We start from the raw sequence: 17554 nt of genomic DNA, 5'->3' as shown, positions 1-17554 counted from the left end.
AAATGACATACTTAAAAATTCTTTTTTAAGACATTATTATTAAATACTTTCTCTTCTTTATCAAATTTATTCATAAATATAGCAATTTTTACATAAAATTGTATGCACACATTTTCTAAACCAATGTCTCCCAAACTGTGCTCTGCACAAAATTATGAAACTGAGGTTAGAAAACAATGAAACATACTTTGCTTTTATTTATGTATTGATAGAATTTAAAACAACTTTTACAAGAAATTTAAACACATAAAACAAAGTAATTTAAATGGCATGGGTAGTAAATTTATTAATGTAGCACAAAATCAGATAGCTTACGTTGACACAAAATCAAATGGCTTACGTTGACAATTTGCATGCAGAACGTAAACATTAATGGAACGAAAACATTAATCTCTGTGCTCAGAAGTAAAGAAATGTTTCAGTGTCATTTTAGTATTTTAAAAGTGCTCATTTTCTTTGAACATTTTATACTTTTTTTTTTAAATTTCATCTTCTGAAACTGAAACGCAAGCATATTGTACCTATTTTAACCTTTATCTTTTTTTTCTTCTTGTCCTTTGTTTGTCTCCATTTAATTTTTAAAAATATGAATTATCGATTAGAAACAGAAATTTTGAAAGAAAAAAAGAGCAAATTATTCTTAAGATACATCTGGGATGGAGGAAGAACAGTGCAGTTCCATCCTAAAAGCAAGTGTCATCAAACAGCACACCAAAACGAAACTATAAAGAGTGGCTTGAATTGGGGCTTTATGTATGCTGGCAATAAAAATGCCATTAAAGCAATATGTATTGAATATAATTAAATTCTAGTTAACAGTTGTTCTTTCAATCCAGCTAAACCTTGTAAGCATTTCAAAATGAAGTAGCCAGATTACACAGGAAAAAACTATACATTTCTCATTAAGAGACAACGTAATGAAAAAAAAAAAAAAAAACTCAATTTGAAATGTTAAACACAAAAGGAAAACACAGATGCAAATTACAGCATTGCATAAAATAGTGAAGCTTATACGATTGCAGAGACACTTATAAATACTTATGTGAAAGACATTGTGCCTTGCATATTCAGCAAAGAGTCCACTAAAAAACTGATTCACTACAATTTTCCGATAACACTGTTTCATGCCACAATGGAAATCACAGCACACTTTTTAAAAATAAACAATATTTTCTACTTTACTGCTACAAAGTTAGTAGAAAATAAATGCTAACTTTGAAGCTATGAAAATTTAGAAAAAAATGAGATAAAAAAAAATTATTATTATTATTATTAAGTTTTTCTTACACCCTAATATAAAATGATGCCTTTGAGTTCCACAGGAATCAATTAAAATATAAATTTGAACTTCAATGCAAAATAATCAATCTTAGATTTAAAAAAAAGTATATAAGAACAAAAATGGAAAATGCAGTGTTGATTAATAAAATTGTATTCAGATATGCTTAAATTTTCTAACGCATGGAAATTACAAATTAATGCATACAAAAGAGCTATTATCTAACCTGCTCTTAACAATTATCTTTCTGCCATTTAGACCTTAACTAAATTTTACTCAAAGAGAACTTACCATATGTTTTCATGTTTAAACCAAGAATTTTTAGTAAAACGGTGCTACTAAAATTTGGGGTTCCAAATAATTTGATCAAATTAAATACCTGAAAAAATACTTTTCTTTTATTTAATCCTAATACACATTCATCAGATTTATTAATATTGAATGCTAAATTTTTGAATGGATAAGGATTTGACACTCACTTAGTCGATAGGCCTAGTCAAGTTAAATGATCAGTTATCAACAGTTTTTGATAATAAAACTTATAGAACAATTTTAAATTCAGTTTATACATAGATTTTTCAATTTTGGTTGAATTTTTGCAGCAAAATCTCTTGACTTGCATTTAAAAATATTATAAGTTTCTTAGGAAAGTACATTAAAGTTAAATGACATGAAAATACCTACACATTTACAAAATAACAACAGTCTTTTATCATTTTTGTAAGATGCATGCAATTTTATTTCCCATACCTATGATTATCCCCCCCTAAAAAAACAAATTCTGAAAATTAAAAAAATAACCCTTTCATGTAAGTTACAAAATTCACTCCCTGTGTTAGCAAGTCAAATGGATAAAGGTAAACACAGCCAATTCTGTCTTCTCAACACTGACTTGCCTATACACCTAGTACACAGATAAATCAAATAAAAATCTTAAAAGTTTAACAGAATTGAAAAAAATCTATAACTTATTTGTAAGCACCCAGGAGTTGTCTTTGTTGCTCAAAGTATGATTAACAGATGGCAATATGATGCTGAATCAATGAGCAAAGAAGAAACATCAGTACAATGATGGCTGCCCCCACTGTCAACATACACTACATTACAACAGCAATCTGCAATGTGTTTTATGAAAAGTGAAGAGGTTAAACCAACTGTAATTTATTGCATGATAAAAGCACAATCTTTTGATTTTATGTATTCCTGCAGCAAATGTACAAGAGATGCAGGAAGTTTAAAATCGATACCATTTATGTGAAGCTCATTCATTCAACAGGACAAATCATACTCACTCTCATGAGATGCAAATTAGAATATTACATGGAAAAGAGAATAATAATGAGCAGTATTTCTTAAGCAGATTGGCTTCTGTATCATCTTCACCTTGTGGTTTTTCATGGTTGAACATTAGTTAAGAAAAGAATTTTACTGACGGATATCTACAATTTATGATAAAGATAATTTTCAGTAATTTTTCTCCAAGTCTACAAATTTTATCAGAATCAAAATCTTGTGTTTTTATTTGTGTGTCAAAAAATTAATAAGTAGGAGAGCTAAACTAAGGTTGTCATTATTTATTACCAAGTTTTTATCCCACTTGAAAAGTTTTTATCTGAGAACTTAGGAAGTTTTTATAATTTTTTTAAAATTATTTTTAGTTTAATTTAAAGTAAGTTATTAATATTATTTAAACACAACAGATTTTGGATAGAAAATATATTATTATTCTCGTTGCATTATTATTATTATTATTGTATTTGTATGTCTGAATAAATAAATATTCAGTAAGCCAAATTTAAAATTTAGTCAAAATTATGTTTATTTTGTTGATAAAAAACTTCATTTTGTTTAAAAACATTTAAATTTCTACTTTCAATATATACATCCTCTCTTCGAGGATATGTACTGCACCGTTTGGATTCATCATTTCTCAGCAATGCGAAAGCTCTTGCCCAATCATTATCCAGAACACAAACAAAGAATTTCTGAGCTATAATTACTTCAGCTACGTTCTATGCATCCTCTTTTGCTGCTTGCTCTGCCTTGAATAACCCAAGTCTTGTCGCTTATTTGTATTCTCTACTGTTTTAAATGTAATTGCTCGACAAAACTGTGGGGTGTCTATTGCATTTGTAATCATGTGTGAAGTAAATGCTGTGTCTCCAGAATTGCCCAAAACCAACAATAAAATTATATTGAATTTGGCCATTTGGCAAGTCCTTCATTCCGACTATGCAGTAAACATGTCCAAGTTACATCTATGCATTAAACCATCACCAGTCCATTACAGCTATCACCTGCAAAGCTATCTCAGTTGTGATTAAAAAGTGAATTGGTGCCTTTCTTAGTCAAGCTCTCATCTAATATCTACAATGAAATAAATCATCACATATATAGTATATATATAAAATTTATGATCATCTTGAAGCAAACAAAATTAAAATATACACCACATGTTTAACTTAAAATATGATTGATAAATATTGTGATACATATATTATTTATCCAGTTTAAGAAAGGTATGTGTTGATTATTGATCAATAATGTGACACTTAATAATTTTTTATTTAAAAGATGAAATTTCTAAAAGTTCATCAATGTAATATGTAAAATATGATATGTAATTAAAATTCTTTATAAATACTAAAACATGTTAACAGGGTATCAAACAAGAGATATAACGGGGAAATTTTTTATAAAAGACTTAATGCATTTCATTAAAATCTACTAAAAACTTTACTTAATGTATTTTACTAAATCTATTTTAGTTTAGATGCCAAAATTAAATTGTACATTATTTGAAACCACAACCACCACCTTCCATCACAAAAATGCCACAGACTTGCTACTGTGATGTAATATAATATCCAACAATATTGACCTATCTTACCTATGTTAGCTGTTGGTATCAGTAATAGATGACCAGTGATAGAATCACGAGCAAGCTGGTAACCACCTGGAGGCAAAGAAATAGGAGAAGATTCAAGTGAATTCATTGCAACACTTGGCACAGTGTTTGAGGCAGGGGCTGGTGCTGCAGCATATGCACTTTGCCCTAACCAAACTGCAGGAGCAACAATAGATCCATGAGTTACCCACGAAGAAGGTAAAGCTGCTCTAGTCAATGCTTCCGATTCCCACTGCCGAGAAACTATTGTTGGTCCTAGATTTTAAACAAACATTTTTATTAAAATAGTTTTCCCTGGACTCAAAATTTATTGTTTTCCTTAGGGGATTCAACTCATTTTTTACAGAGGGCTGATATATCAAAGACATATTCTGTAGGCTAATAATAATGTTGTTACATTAAATACTGCTTTATATATTAGAAAAGGGAAAAATCATTACTCTTTTGTATTAAAAATACATTTTAAAATACTCAGTATAGTATAGTTAGCTTCACATACAGTTCTTCATCTGTTTGCGATTTAATATCAGTTATTCAGAACTGACTAACAGAAGAAATTTTAAAAACCTGAGACAGTATTATGAATAAATTGAAATAAAAATGAAAATTCATAATCAAATCAAGAGTAATTCAAAAGTATTAAACCTCAAAGCTTGTTTCACTAATAAAAAAATACATACAATATGCTAATATGCTCTTAAATCTTGCTAGAATTTGAGAAGAATAAAATTAGAGATCTGAAAATATGGCATCTTCCCTTTAAAACAAAATTTAATAAGATACAGCTACAGAACCAAGTGGAAAAGTATCTTGGGGTCGCATGTTTCACGTTCCATTGCTTATAGTTTACCTTCATCATACCATACTTATTTCAAAAAAATTTTGAAAATAATTATTAAAAATAAAAATCTATAAAAAAATCAATATTAGTAATGGATCTGAATATGAAAAATTTATAATAATTAAAATCATATAGCATACCTTGGGTGACTAGCAAATTTGTATCCACAGGTGTTGGATTGTTAGAGCAAGACAAATCTTGACTCTTTTGATCCCTAAAAATACACATCATTACTGCAGTCTCCAGAAATAAAAACTATTTCTTAATAAATAATTAAAAAATGCTTGGTATTTTTAAGCTTACATTATAGTATATATAATACACTACTAGAAAAATTAAGGGATATTGTGAGTTCATTATGGAACAACCATAAAACCAATTAAATTTTTAATAAAAATAAAAGAAAGATAACAAAAGAAAATGATCATATTTAAAAACTTCTGAATAAGCAAATTTTGTTCGTGATGTCAAAAATTACAAATTTTTGATACAAAAGAGAAAAGTGACTTCCAGCATTTGTTATGATAGATAAGATTAGAAACAAGTGACATGCACTGAGTGCCTTGTAGCAATCAATATGATACCTCAATAGCATGATTTAGCCAAGAGGGACATCAAACTTTTAGAAGTGGGTCAAACACAACCCATCATAGCAGAAGGCTTTAGAGTGTCCCAAAGTGCCTTTTCCGGAACATAGAATTAGCTTTTGGAAAATGGGGAAGGTGAAAAAACACAAAATGAGGATTCGTATTTAACACTAACAGTCAGAAGAAACACTATAAACATTTTTCTGGAACAGCGTCTTCAAAGGGCTACTGGCATTATTATTTCAACTCAAAATGTCTCATTGTATGCCATTGTGTCAAAATGTCTCATTGTATTCCAGATCTATGGTTTGTGTTTTTTTAAGTGTGCTAATATGTTGCCTGCAAATAAATAACAGCAAAAGGTATACTGAATACTCATCGGCAGTCATAGCATTGTTTCGAAAGAAGTAAACACGAATAATGGGTGCAGTCATGACTCATCAAACTTGAATCATATTTCAAACAACTATCATATATTAAATAAAAGTTTTCACATCCAAACAGGACTTATCTCAAAGTAGATGTATAGTGAAATACCATTGTGTGTACATATATAGTATATATAAAATGATATTTTGTAATAAATTACAGAAATGATTAAAACTTCCTTTTATGCATACATATATATATGTCTTCTGATGCATCTAACAAAATTTTAAAACTAATGATTCATAAAAACTGTAAATAAGCACGCATTTTGGTACTTTTCCGTTTTGACGGCGCAAGTGATAAAGTCGCCAGTAATGGTACAACTGATGCCAAACGAAATGTCCTCGCTGGTAAACTTTTACTCCTCATTTTCAAAACAAGCCACAGCCATTTCTTATCAGATTGATTGTTTCTTTAAACACTGGCATACAATTACATAGAATTTTTACCAGATAGTTCAATTTTATGCCCTATAGCCATTTGCGGGCAGTAATTAAGTCAATTAGGATGCAATCGCACTGCTCACCTGATGACGAAAATATAGAAAAGGCAAAGACAAGGGTTAAATTCATTAATTCTAATGAGAATGCACTAGCGAAGTAAAGTACTGCGGTTTTACATAATTTCTGAGTAAGCTATTCATACAAATTGGAATAATTCTTGCATTTAAACTTGTATTCCAAGTTAAGATTGAACTTTAAATTAATGTAGATAATTACTGAGAAAATTATATTTTTGTAGCGTAGTTTACGTGACATGAGATCACTTGATATGAAACAGCGAATCAGGATGTTGTACCATGAAAGCGTAGTAAATTCTTAAATTATTGTCTTTTTACAAATTTATTGTCTTTATTTATTGCCTTTTTTACAAAATTTTATACGACATTAAAAATATTTATACTTTCAAAATAAAAAAATTCTTAGAACTAGCATTTGTTAACATTTTTTATGGGCATACGTGTGTTTTCGCCAATAAAGTCTGCTTGACGAGATTTGCGCTGGCGAAACGGAAAAGTACCCTCATTTCCCCCCCTTCCGTAGTACAAATACAATTCCATCTAAAATACAAAATAATTTTTCATAATATTAAATGCATATTAATAATAAACTTCGAAAAATAAGTTTAACTTCCTCAATAAATAGCTTTCTCACCTAATAATTTCTTGCGTCTGCAACTCAGATGTCACCCGATTAGGTGCCAAATGTGAATTGGGTGTCATTACATTAGAAGCACTCGATGAGACAGAAGATTGCGATTTACCTGTAAATTTAAAGATAAAAACACATTAATTTTACTTCAAAATTATTTACTCATGCATTAAGAATGTTATGGGAATTAACGCAAGAAAAGAACAATATAAATCTACTTAAAATACCTGCAATATGTTAATGTTAAATAGCAAAACATGCAATATAGTCAAAAGTCGTTAATTCGGACACCCATAATTCGGAATGATCTATAATCCGGACATCAAAACTAAAAACTTTCTGCGCATGCGCCGCGTTGACACATGCGCAGAGGAGTTCACACGTGCGCGTAAGACCTTTTACGACTGCGCATATGAGTGTGCGCAAGTGCAGAATACGTTTTCGCGTGCGCATTTTATGTATAATGGACGTATAAGCTAAATAATTATCTATTTCAGTTAATGTTGATGATTGCGTTGTTCCTTAATTTTCGAATTGCATCCGGCTTATTATTTTTTGAAGACTGTAAGAGCAATTTTATAAAAGTAAGCTTAAACTTTCGATTATATCAAATAGAATTTCCGATATATATTTGTTAATATGTAAAGGATCTAAAGCGAAAGTATGTTTTGAAATCCGAAATCTGTTTATCATTTTCACGCTGCTCGGAGGCGGGCGCGTAATGAATTCGAAGTTGATTTGTCAGCACTATCCTTATCTTCAGCGCAGATGTTTTTATTTTATTTGGCTTATAATTCCTTACCAAATGTAGTATTTCATCTCGATATGCTCCGTCTTTGATATGATTTAAAACAAGTTCCTCGTCATTATAATTCGCTTCCGATAGCGAAGAAAAGTGACAGAGGTTATTGAAAACAAAAAAATTTCGATTGACAAATTAGTCGGTGTTCTTGACACAGCAATTATAGGACTTGAACGGCGGAACTTTGTAACTGAACAAGAAATTATGTCTGTTTAATAGAATTAAAGAGAAAGTATTATCACATGAAACGAAGCAAAACTTAAACAACTTACATTGAAAGAAATGTTTAATAAAGTAAACAAATAAATATTAAGCTTTTTCTTTTTGCAAATTTTGATACCCTTTAGATCATAATTGTTCTTTATTTCATAAATTACGGTTTCATATTTTTAATTTTGGAATTTCTGCATGCCATCTTACGAGATTTAAACTGATGATCTATAATCCGGAATCGCCGAAGTCCCGACGAGTCCGGATTAACGACTTTTCACTGTATATGTTTTAATGTGAATTCAGATCAGTCTAATCCAAAAGAAAAAAGGGGGAAGAAAGCAAATGAAAAAATACTTAGATATGTTTAGAAAGGAAATAAAAAAATGGAGAAAATTTGCATAAATAGGATTAACGTAAACTCTTCAGCTGGTTATAAAGCAGCCTGGATTTAACTCAATATGTAAGTCATTATACTTGAAAAAATAACAAAAAGTCAACTAACTAATGATAATAAATGGATAGACTTAAGCAGAATGGTTTAATCTAAACACTTAATAAATCTCTTTGATACCTGTATGTGCTTTCATTCGTTCATTCATTTGGATTAAATTAAAAATATGTAGGCCTAGTAGAATTTGAATTAAAACATGTATATGTATTCTTTAATAAAAGAATTCCCCACCATATGGTGAGCCACCACAGAATTTGAGAATTAAAGTTTATTTTCACTAATTTAAATTACATGTATGCTTCTAATTAGAAACATTGCTTTTCAAAACTACATCAAAGCCATTTTATACCTTGATGACAGGGTTTTAAGGTTTTGTTTAAGTATTTAAACCTGTAATCTTAACGTACAAATATTACAAAATGTCCAATATCTTTGCCTGTCTTCTAAATGCTACAGTATAGTTACATAAATGTTTCGAAAACAGAACTCAAACTGCCATACTTGCTTATTGCCCATACTAGCTCCAAATTATACCCCTCCCTTTATAAAATAAGCAACATATGAGAGATGAATAAATTATTTCTTCTGAAATCCAAATGAACTTTCTATGAAATTATTATAAAAAGCTGTGTCACTACTTAAATGGCAAAATGAAATGAAAACATTAATTCACAAGCAGGCAGTAAATTAAAGATAAAAAGCAAAGTAGGAAAAAAAAAAAAAAAAACAGTGAAGTTTACATTATTAAAACAGTTATACAATAAAATGTTCTCTTAAAACACACACACACCATTAATGCTTCCATTAATTCTTACTTCCAAACAAGAAGCATACACACAACTTTTAGAATAAATATTTAAAAAATAAAATAGATAAGAAGAAAAGAGAGTAACTTTTCCCTTTATAGAAAAAGCAAAAATTCATTCAAACTTTATCAGCTTTTTCAAATTTATAAGAAAGACAAAACCACAATTTTTTCTTATGTGTATGTAAAATAAGGTTATAAAAATAATATCCAAATTGCATAACAACTTCAATAAAATTTAGATCTTATTGTATTGGGAAGTAAAAGCTAAAGTTTTTTTAATAACATTTATTTTAAGAATTGAAAGAAGTGGGTGCTAGGCTCAACATTACAAGGGAAAATGACTGACTTATCTGGGTACTGTTCTGTTATCGGGATCAGGTTCAGAAATGTATGTACATGCGTATATGTATATACATGCATATATGTATTCACAAATACACATTTGTGCATACCTGAACACATTCCATCCATACATACATGCATACATACCTGAACACATTCCTCCATGCATACATACATACATTTCTGAATGTGGTTCTTATAACAAAAGAGTGCCCTTATCTGTTTCAAACAATTTAAATCTGTGCCAATAAATGACCAACATTCCCACATACATACAAACCCTCTTTTATATATAAAAAAAAGATTTGCTGTTTTATGGTTATATTCTTTAAAGTAATAATGCCCATCTTAACGCGACAGGTGTAATTTAAAGGGAATAAAAGGACAGAGCAGTCCTGTGATCCCAGCAAGGTTGTGACATGGTTTTGAATTTAGGTACAAGTAGTCCCACAAAGTCCAATTCCGCGTAGTTGACTGAAAGAGAAAGGAAAAAGTAAGAGCTAAAAATTAAAAACGAGCATTATTTCTCCAAATAAAGATCACAATTTTTAATAAAGAAAGAAGTTTTAATAGAGTAAAATTTTGGTGTTTGACTTTTTACTGCTTTTACATAAAATTCCCAATCTGAAAATTCTAGAAATCCTAGAAACTTTTATGCAATTATAAAATATAATTTTTAATGTTAGAAACTAACTACTTTTAATGGTAAGGAGTATTCTTAAATAATACATTCACTTTTATAAATATTTTGACTTAATATATTCATTCACCTTCCATAAACTGCAATAACTATTATTACATAAAATTTTCAAACTTAATATTAAAACATATGCATTTAGAATGCACAGCTGAAACTACAGAGAGACAAATAAGTACATACATTCAAATCTAAAGAATAATAAATAACTACCAAAGACTAAGAATAGCAAAATTATCTGCTAACAATGAGACTAATGTAGCAGTTTATGTTAAAACGTAGAAACATTACACTTCTTAATAAGGAGTAAGACTTCAAAAGAATTCAAAAATGAGAGGCTCTATCTACTTCATACTAAACTTTTAACATGCTTAAACAATATATAACTTAAACTCCAACAAATTCAAATAGTAGCTAGTGGAAAATAGTAGCTAGTGGAATTCAAATAGTAGCTAGTCTAAAACATATGCATTTAGAATGCACAGCAACAATATATAACTTAAACTCCAACAAATTCAAATAGTAGCTAGTGGAAAATAGTAGCTAGTGGAATTCAAATAGTAGCTAGTCTAAAACATATGCATTTAGAATGCACAGCTGAAACTACAGAGAGACAAATAAGTACATACATTCAAATCTAAAGAATAATAAATAACTACCAAAGACTAAGAATAGCAAAATTATCTGCTAACAATGAGACTAATGTAGCAGTTTATGTTAAAACGTAGAAACATTACACTTCTTAATAAGGAGTAAGACTTCAAAAGAATTCAAAAATGAGAGGCTCTATCTACTTCATACTAAACTTTTAACATGCTTAAACAATATATAACTTAAACTCCAACAAATTCAAATAGTAGCTAGTGGAAAACACGACATTTGTCTGTCAAGGGTTTCCAGTACTAATTTGAGATAAAAATTTGAAAATAAATTCTTAATTATAAAATTTTATTCGTACTGATGATAAGAGTTGATGAATATATATAGAAGGAAGACACCAACAGTTTCGTTTGAAAGTTAATAAAATGACTAAAGTCTGCTTACATAAGTACAAATTTGGAAAAATAATGATAACTTAAATAATATTCCATAAATCACAAACTAGTTCACTACAACCATATCAATAAAACTGGGAAGTAAAATGTTGCCGATCTAAAACTATACCCCAAGTCACATGACTCACCAATAGTTTCATATTGTATCACATCTTCAACATCCACTTTCAAAAATTAACTACGGATCTTAGTCACAAATTTCAAAGACTTCAACAAAACTAAACTAGTAACACCTAAATATCAAGCATAACAAGACTAACAGAAAATTAAACTGCTATTCTGAATATTAGTAATAATCAACTACATGTACTACCAAATAAATGTTTTAACTGTTAATTATGTGTTGGGTAACATTTCGAAACTTTACATTACATAATTATTTCATTTCTATGATTTGAAACATCAATAAAAAATAGATTTCAGAAGTATCAGTTGTAAAACACGCATAACAATAAATGTCTGCATAACTGTTAAATACTGGATATTGGTGATAACTTTGAAGAACAGCATAACATGCATTAGCTGCCAAAAAAGGCAGTAGCTTAAAATTACACGAATCTTATCAGAAAGAGATCAGAGTACAAGACATTTCAAATTACTTCTACAAAATTCTACATCAAATAAAGTACATCTTCTCAATCACCTCATATGCAGAAATTGAAGTATTACACACTAACATAAATAATTTTAACACATGGCCCGTAAATCCTCACAACACAGAAATTCATATGCAAGTTGATTTAAAAAAATCCTAAGAAATATTAAATTCAAAAAAACAAAACAGCATAATTTTAAAAGTCTTACTTTCTAAAACATCTTAAATTGATATTAAATGACTAAAAATCCTCAAATAAATAAGTTTTCTGCAAAAATTTAACACATATTATACTGTTATATTTATGTATCTGAAATTAATCACTTAAATTACTTGTTTATTAGAAATGTAAATGAGTGCTTTTAAATTACCTTTGGGAGTAGGGAAATAGATACAATTTAACAAAAACTTCATTGATTATACAAAAACTTTATTGATTATACAAAAACTTCATTGATTATACAAATTTGCTTTTATATTATACATATAAATGTAGATAATGTGTTAAATAAATAATTATTTTGTAGTTGTGTTAAATTCCAAGAGGAATTAGGTCAGAAAAATTCCATTTTTCTTTTAAAATACCTCAATTAATGTTTCATTGCCAAGTATAACAGAAATTGCCAAATACGTAGTTTATTTTCCCTCTCTTTTTCATTAAATCTTACATTTTTAATGTGATTAAAACAGTAGTTATTCTTTTATCACTGTTAAAAGTTATTTCTCTATAAATGCGACATTTTAAATACTCAGCGTTTAAAAGTGGGCAAGTATAATTATAAAAATTTCAAATTCACCAAAGCAAGGACAAGAAAGATATAATTTTCTCAAAAAAATGGTAGTTTGATACATGTAACTGGAACAAAATATAAATACAGTCAAAAGTCGTTAATTCGGACACCCATAATCCGGAGCTCAAAGCTACAAACTTTCTGCGCATGCGTCGTGTTCACGCATGCGCACAGGCGTTTACGAGTGCGCGTAAGACCTTTACGGCTGCGAATATGCGCATTTAATGTGTAACGGACGGTATAGGCTAAGCTAAAATTATCTAATTCAGTTAATGTTGCAGATTGCGTTGTTCCATAATCTTCGAATTGGATTGGGCTTATTATTTTTTGCAGACTGTTAGAGCAATTTTATAAAAGTAAGCTTGAACTTTCGTATATGTCAAATAGAATTTCCGCTATATATTTACTAATATCTAAAGAATCTACAAAGCGAAAGTATGTTTCGAAATCCGAAATCTGTTTATCAATTTCACGCCGCTTCGCGCAATGAATTGGAAGTTGATCTGTCAGCACTATCCTTATCTTCAGGGCAGATGTTTTTATTTTATTTGGCTTATAATTCCTTACTAAATGTAGTATTTCATCTCAATGTACTCCATTTTTGCTATGATTTAAATCAAGTTCCTCGTCATTATAATTCGCTTCCGATAGAGAAGAAAGTGACCCAGAGGTTATTGAAAACGAAAAAATTTCGATTGACAAATTAGTCGGTATTCTCAACACAGCAATTATAGGACTTGAACAGCGGAACTTTGTAACTAAACAAAAAATTATGTATGTTTAATAGAATTAAAGAGAAAGTATTATCACATGAAAGAAGCAACTTACGTTGAAAGAAATGTTTAATAAAGTAAACAAATAAATATTAAGCTTTTTCTTTTTGTAAATTTTGATACCCTTTAGATCATAATTGTTCTTTATTTCATAAATTACGGTTTCATATTTTTAATTTTGTAATTTCTGCATGCCATCTTACCAGATTTAAACTGATGATCTAAAATCCGGAAAAATCGATAATCCGGAATCGCCGAAGTCCCGACGAGTCCGGATTAACGACTTTTAACTGTATTATTTTTGAAAATACATTTCTTGGAAATGTAGTGAAAAATCACATATAGAACTCAATGGACTAAGAAAACAAAACTCATTTGAGGTAACTGTATCGCAATCAGTAGAGTATTAAAATTTATTTTTTGTTGGAGTGAAAAAACAGAAAGCACAAAATTTTGTGATCACCAGTTAGCTTTGTACCACCATGTAAGTGTAGATCAGAAGAGTTAATTAGGTATGAATCATTGCACAAGTGTGGACATCTAAATAGCTGTCTAACAAAATACACGAGGTAATAAAGAGTTGACGCAAAAGTCCTTTTATTGAAATTTTCACACTAAAAGTTGTCTGCCTCCTGCATTTTTAATCATTCTTTAATAATAATAATACATACTGAATAGTCATCTCTTAATTTTTGTTAACTTTTCATTCAGAACAAATAATTAATACAACCTTTAATTTTTCACATTTGTCCATTCATTAAGTAGAGATCTTATGAATATTTTAATAAATAAACTGATTCATTTATAACTGCTATAAAATCATTATTATCATTATTCCTGCTCTGCTTTTTAATATTTTGCCCACTTTTCTTAGTAGGATTGCTGCAGCTAAATATTTAATGGGTTGCCCTCTTCCCCCCAAAAAAACAGGATGTTAGTAGTATTAAAAAAAATAAACTAATCAATTTTATTTCATCTGTTGGCAGTGTTAGAACCCAGCCTCATTTGTTATTTTCTTTTCATAGTTTGTCACTGCAAGAGTGGCAACCATCTGATCTTTGTTGTAGTTTGTTGCAGTTCTATGGATTTTGAAAATAAATATGACGCTGTAGAATTTTATATGTAAAGTTATTTTATTTTAAGTTTATTAGGAGAAAGGAGAACGGTTAGTTCTTGTAAATCTCGAACAATTTTGGTGACGACGGAAGTGATCGGTAAAACAAGTCAAGGTAATTTTGTTGGTTTTATCGAATTTAATTCTGTTTGACTTTATTGAATTTATTTTTATTGAAATGGAATCGTTAATTGAGAAACGAAAACCTGTCAGAGCGTCTTTTACGAGAACAATTAATGCAATTTTGCAAGAATTAGAAAAGGAAATTCCTGATGAAAAATCTGTAAAAACGAAACTTGTTACTTTAGAACGTTTATCTGTTGAACTTAATGCAGTTGATACTCAAATATTAAATTCGGAATTTTCTTCAAATGATCAGTTTGAAAGTTAATGGGCGAAAATTGAAGAATACAAAGAAAAATTAGATTTAATACGAGTAGAAACGGAATTATTCTTCAATCGCCAAACGACACTATCCATAGGCAGTGTTCCGCCGAATTCGAACAAACGGAAACTGAAATTACCTAAAATTGAGTTAAAACAATTCGGTGGCGAAATTAAAGATTGGTTACCGTTTTGGGGGCAATTTTGGCGAATACATGAAGATAAAGAAATTCAAAACAAGGATAAGATTCATTATCTCGTTCAAGCGACCGTACCCGGTACGAGACCATGGGATATTGTAAACAGCTTCCTTGCAACTGCCGAAAATTATGAAAAAGTTATAGAAAGCTTAAAAAATAGGTTTGGCAGGGAAGAATTGTTGGTAGAATTCTATATTCGGGAATTATTAGGTTTGATTATTAAAAATGTCACTGATCAAAAGGGAAAATACAGTATATCAGAATTGTATGACAAGTCAGAATCATATTTGCATTCGTTGGAGTCAATAGGAATGACAAGCGATAAATACGCTGCAATGCTGTTTCCGCTCGTGGAATCTTGCATTCCAGAGGAAATTTTACGAGTTTGGATTAGAAATTATGCATCAATAATTACAGCAGAAAATTCTCACTCTGATAAATTGAAACAATTATTATTGTTTTTAAAGAATGAAGTGGAAGGAGAGCAGAGAATTTCTTTGGCAAAAGCTGGATTTAAATTAATTGATTCGTGTGCCAAGAGAGAAGGTAGAAGAGATAAAAGGTACTAGAGTGAACATTTCATGCCTACAGCAAATGATTTATTCTCAGGCCAAAATAAAGCAACGAATTATAGTGAGAAGAATTCTTGCATATTTTGTGAAAAATTTCATGAAAGTCGAGATTGCTTTGTTGCTCAGAAGATGCCTTTGAGTCAAAAGAATGATGAAATTAAGAAAAAGAAGGGGCGCTTCTTCTGCCTCAAAATTGGGCACAGGGCCAAGCAATGCAAGACAAATGTATGATGTTTGATATGCTCGAAAAGACATTGGGGTGTCATGTGTCAGGATTTGCCCACCAATCAAAAGAGCAATGATGTTGAAAAGAATAAAGAAGAGGAAACACAAAATATATCACTTGCGAGCACTAATTTCCAAGATGAAGTGTTTCTTCAAACACTATCTATTAATATAGACGCAAACAAAAAGCAGAAGACAGTAAGGGCACTTATCGATACAGGATCGCAACATTCATACATATTAAAGAAGACTGCTGTAGACATAGGGTGCCACGCAATTGGATCTGAATCTTTAGTCTATGCACTTTTTGGAGGAGTAACAACAAAGAGAGAAATTCACAAACGCTATGAAGTGAACGTTAGAAGCCTAAGAGGTGATTTTTCTAGACGACTAATCTTGTTGGAACAGTCGAAGATTTGTGGACCAGTAGTCAGTTCACAGCCTGGACCATGGATAGAAGAACTAAGACAGAAGAATATCTATGCATCTGATGTAGGAAAAAGGATTTGAAAATAGAAGTTCTTATTGGAGCTGACGTCGCAGATGTTCTGTTAACCGGAAGAATTCAGAAATTAGAAAATGGGCTGACTGCTGTGGAATCACTACTTGGATGGACAATCATGGGAAAGATAAAAGATAACGTTTCAGAAAGAAACTCCTTGTCCATGTCTTCAACCATAACGTCGATGTTGACTCACAGCAGTGACATAGAAAACTTGTGGAAGCTAGAAGCACTGGGAATTACAGATGCCAAAGAAAGTAAAACTGACTCAGAGTTAGAAGAAGCAGTGTGGGATCCCTTTCACAAGACTGAAGAGGGTGGATGATCGCTATGAAGTCAGTTTACTTTGAATCAACGATAAAGAAGCTTTAACAAGTAATAGAGAAGTTGCTGAAAAGCGATTGATTTCCACGACAAAGAAGCTCATGTTGAAAAATAAATTTGAAACATACAGTGCAGTGTTCGAAGAATGGCTCGAATCTGGAGTAATAGAAGAAGAGGAACGAGTTAATAATCATTATCTTCCCCACAGACCGGTCTTCAAAGATAACTGTACAACAGCAGTAAGGCCTGTATTTGACGCTTCGTGCAAGCAAAAAGATTTCCTGTCACTTAATGACTGTTTAGCAAAAGGTCAAAATTTAATTGAATTAATACCTAGATTGCTTCTTGAATTTAGGCAAGGAAAAATAAAGGATTATCTCAGATATTAAAAGAGCTTTTCTTCAAATATCTGTTCAAAGATCTGATCGCGATTTCCTAAGATTCCTATGGTGGAAAAACTCGGAACAAAAGGAAACAAGAAAATTTCGCCATTGCAGAGTAGTCTTCGGAC

At 30.2% G+C, this 17554-nt stretch overlaps 1 protein-coding gene across 6 annotated transcripts in view; it reads right to left on the bottom strand.

Moving 5' to 3' along the window:
* The window catches only part of LOC118199512 (uncharacterized), a 497225-nt gene that overhangs the window by 70314 nt on the left and 409357 nt on the right, over positions 1-17554 (bottom strand). For all 6 annotated transcript variants that reach the window (XM_085814058.1, XM_085814057.1, XM_085814061.1 and 3 more), the window contains 3 exons: positions 7199-7307; positions 5169-5242; positions 4170-4442 (listed from right to left, as the gene is read on the bottom strand). In XM_085814058.1, the coding sequence (XP_085670184.1) occupies positions 4170-4442; positions 5169-5242; positions 7199-7307 (456 nt within the window). The remainder of the gene's footprint in view (positions 1-4169; positions 4443-5168; positions 5243-7198; positions 7308-17554) is intronic.

This window comes from Stegodyphus dumicola, chromosome 3, assembly GCF_044657685.1.
Source record: "Stegodyphus dumicola isolate Sdum_Otavi_A_Nest chromosome 3, ASM4465768v1".
NCBI lineage: Eukaryota > Metazoa > Arthropoda > Arachnida > Araneae > Eresidae > Stegodyphus > Stegodyphus dumicola.
Note: the sequence above shows the minus strand (reverse complement) of the source record. Positions and strands in the feature narration are given on the sequence as shown.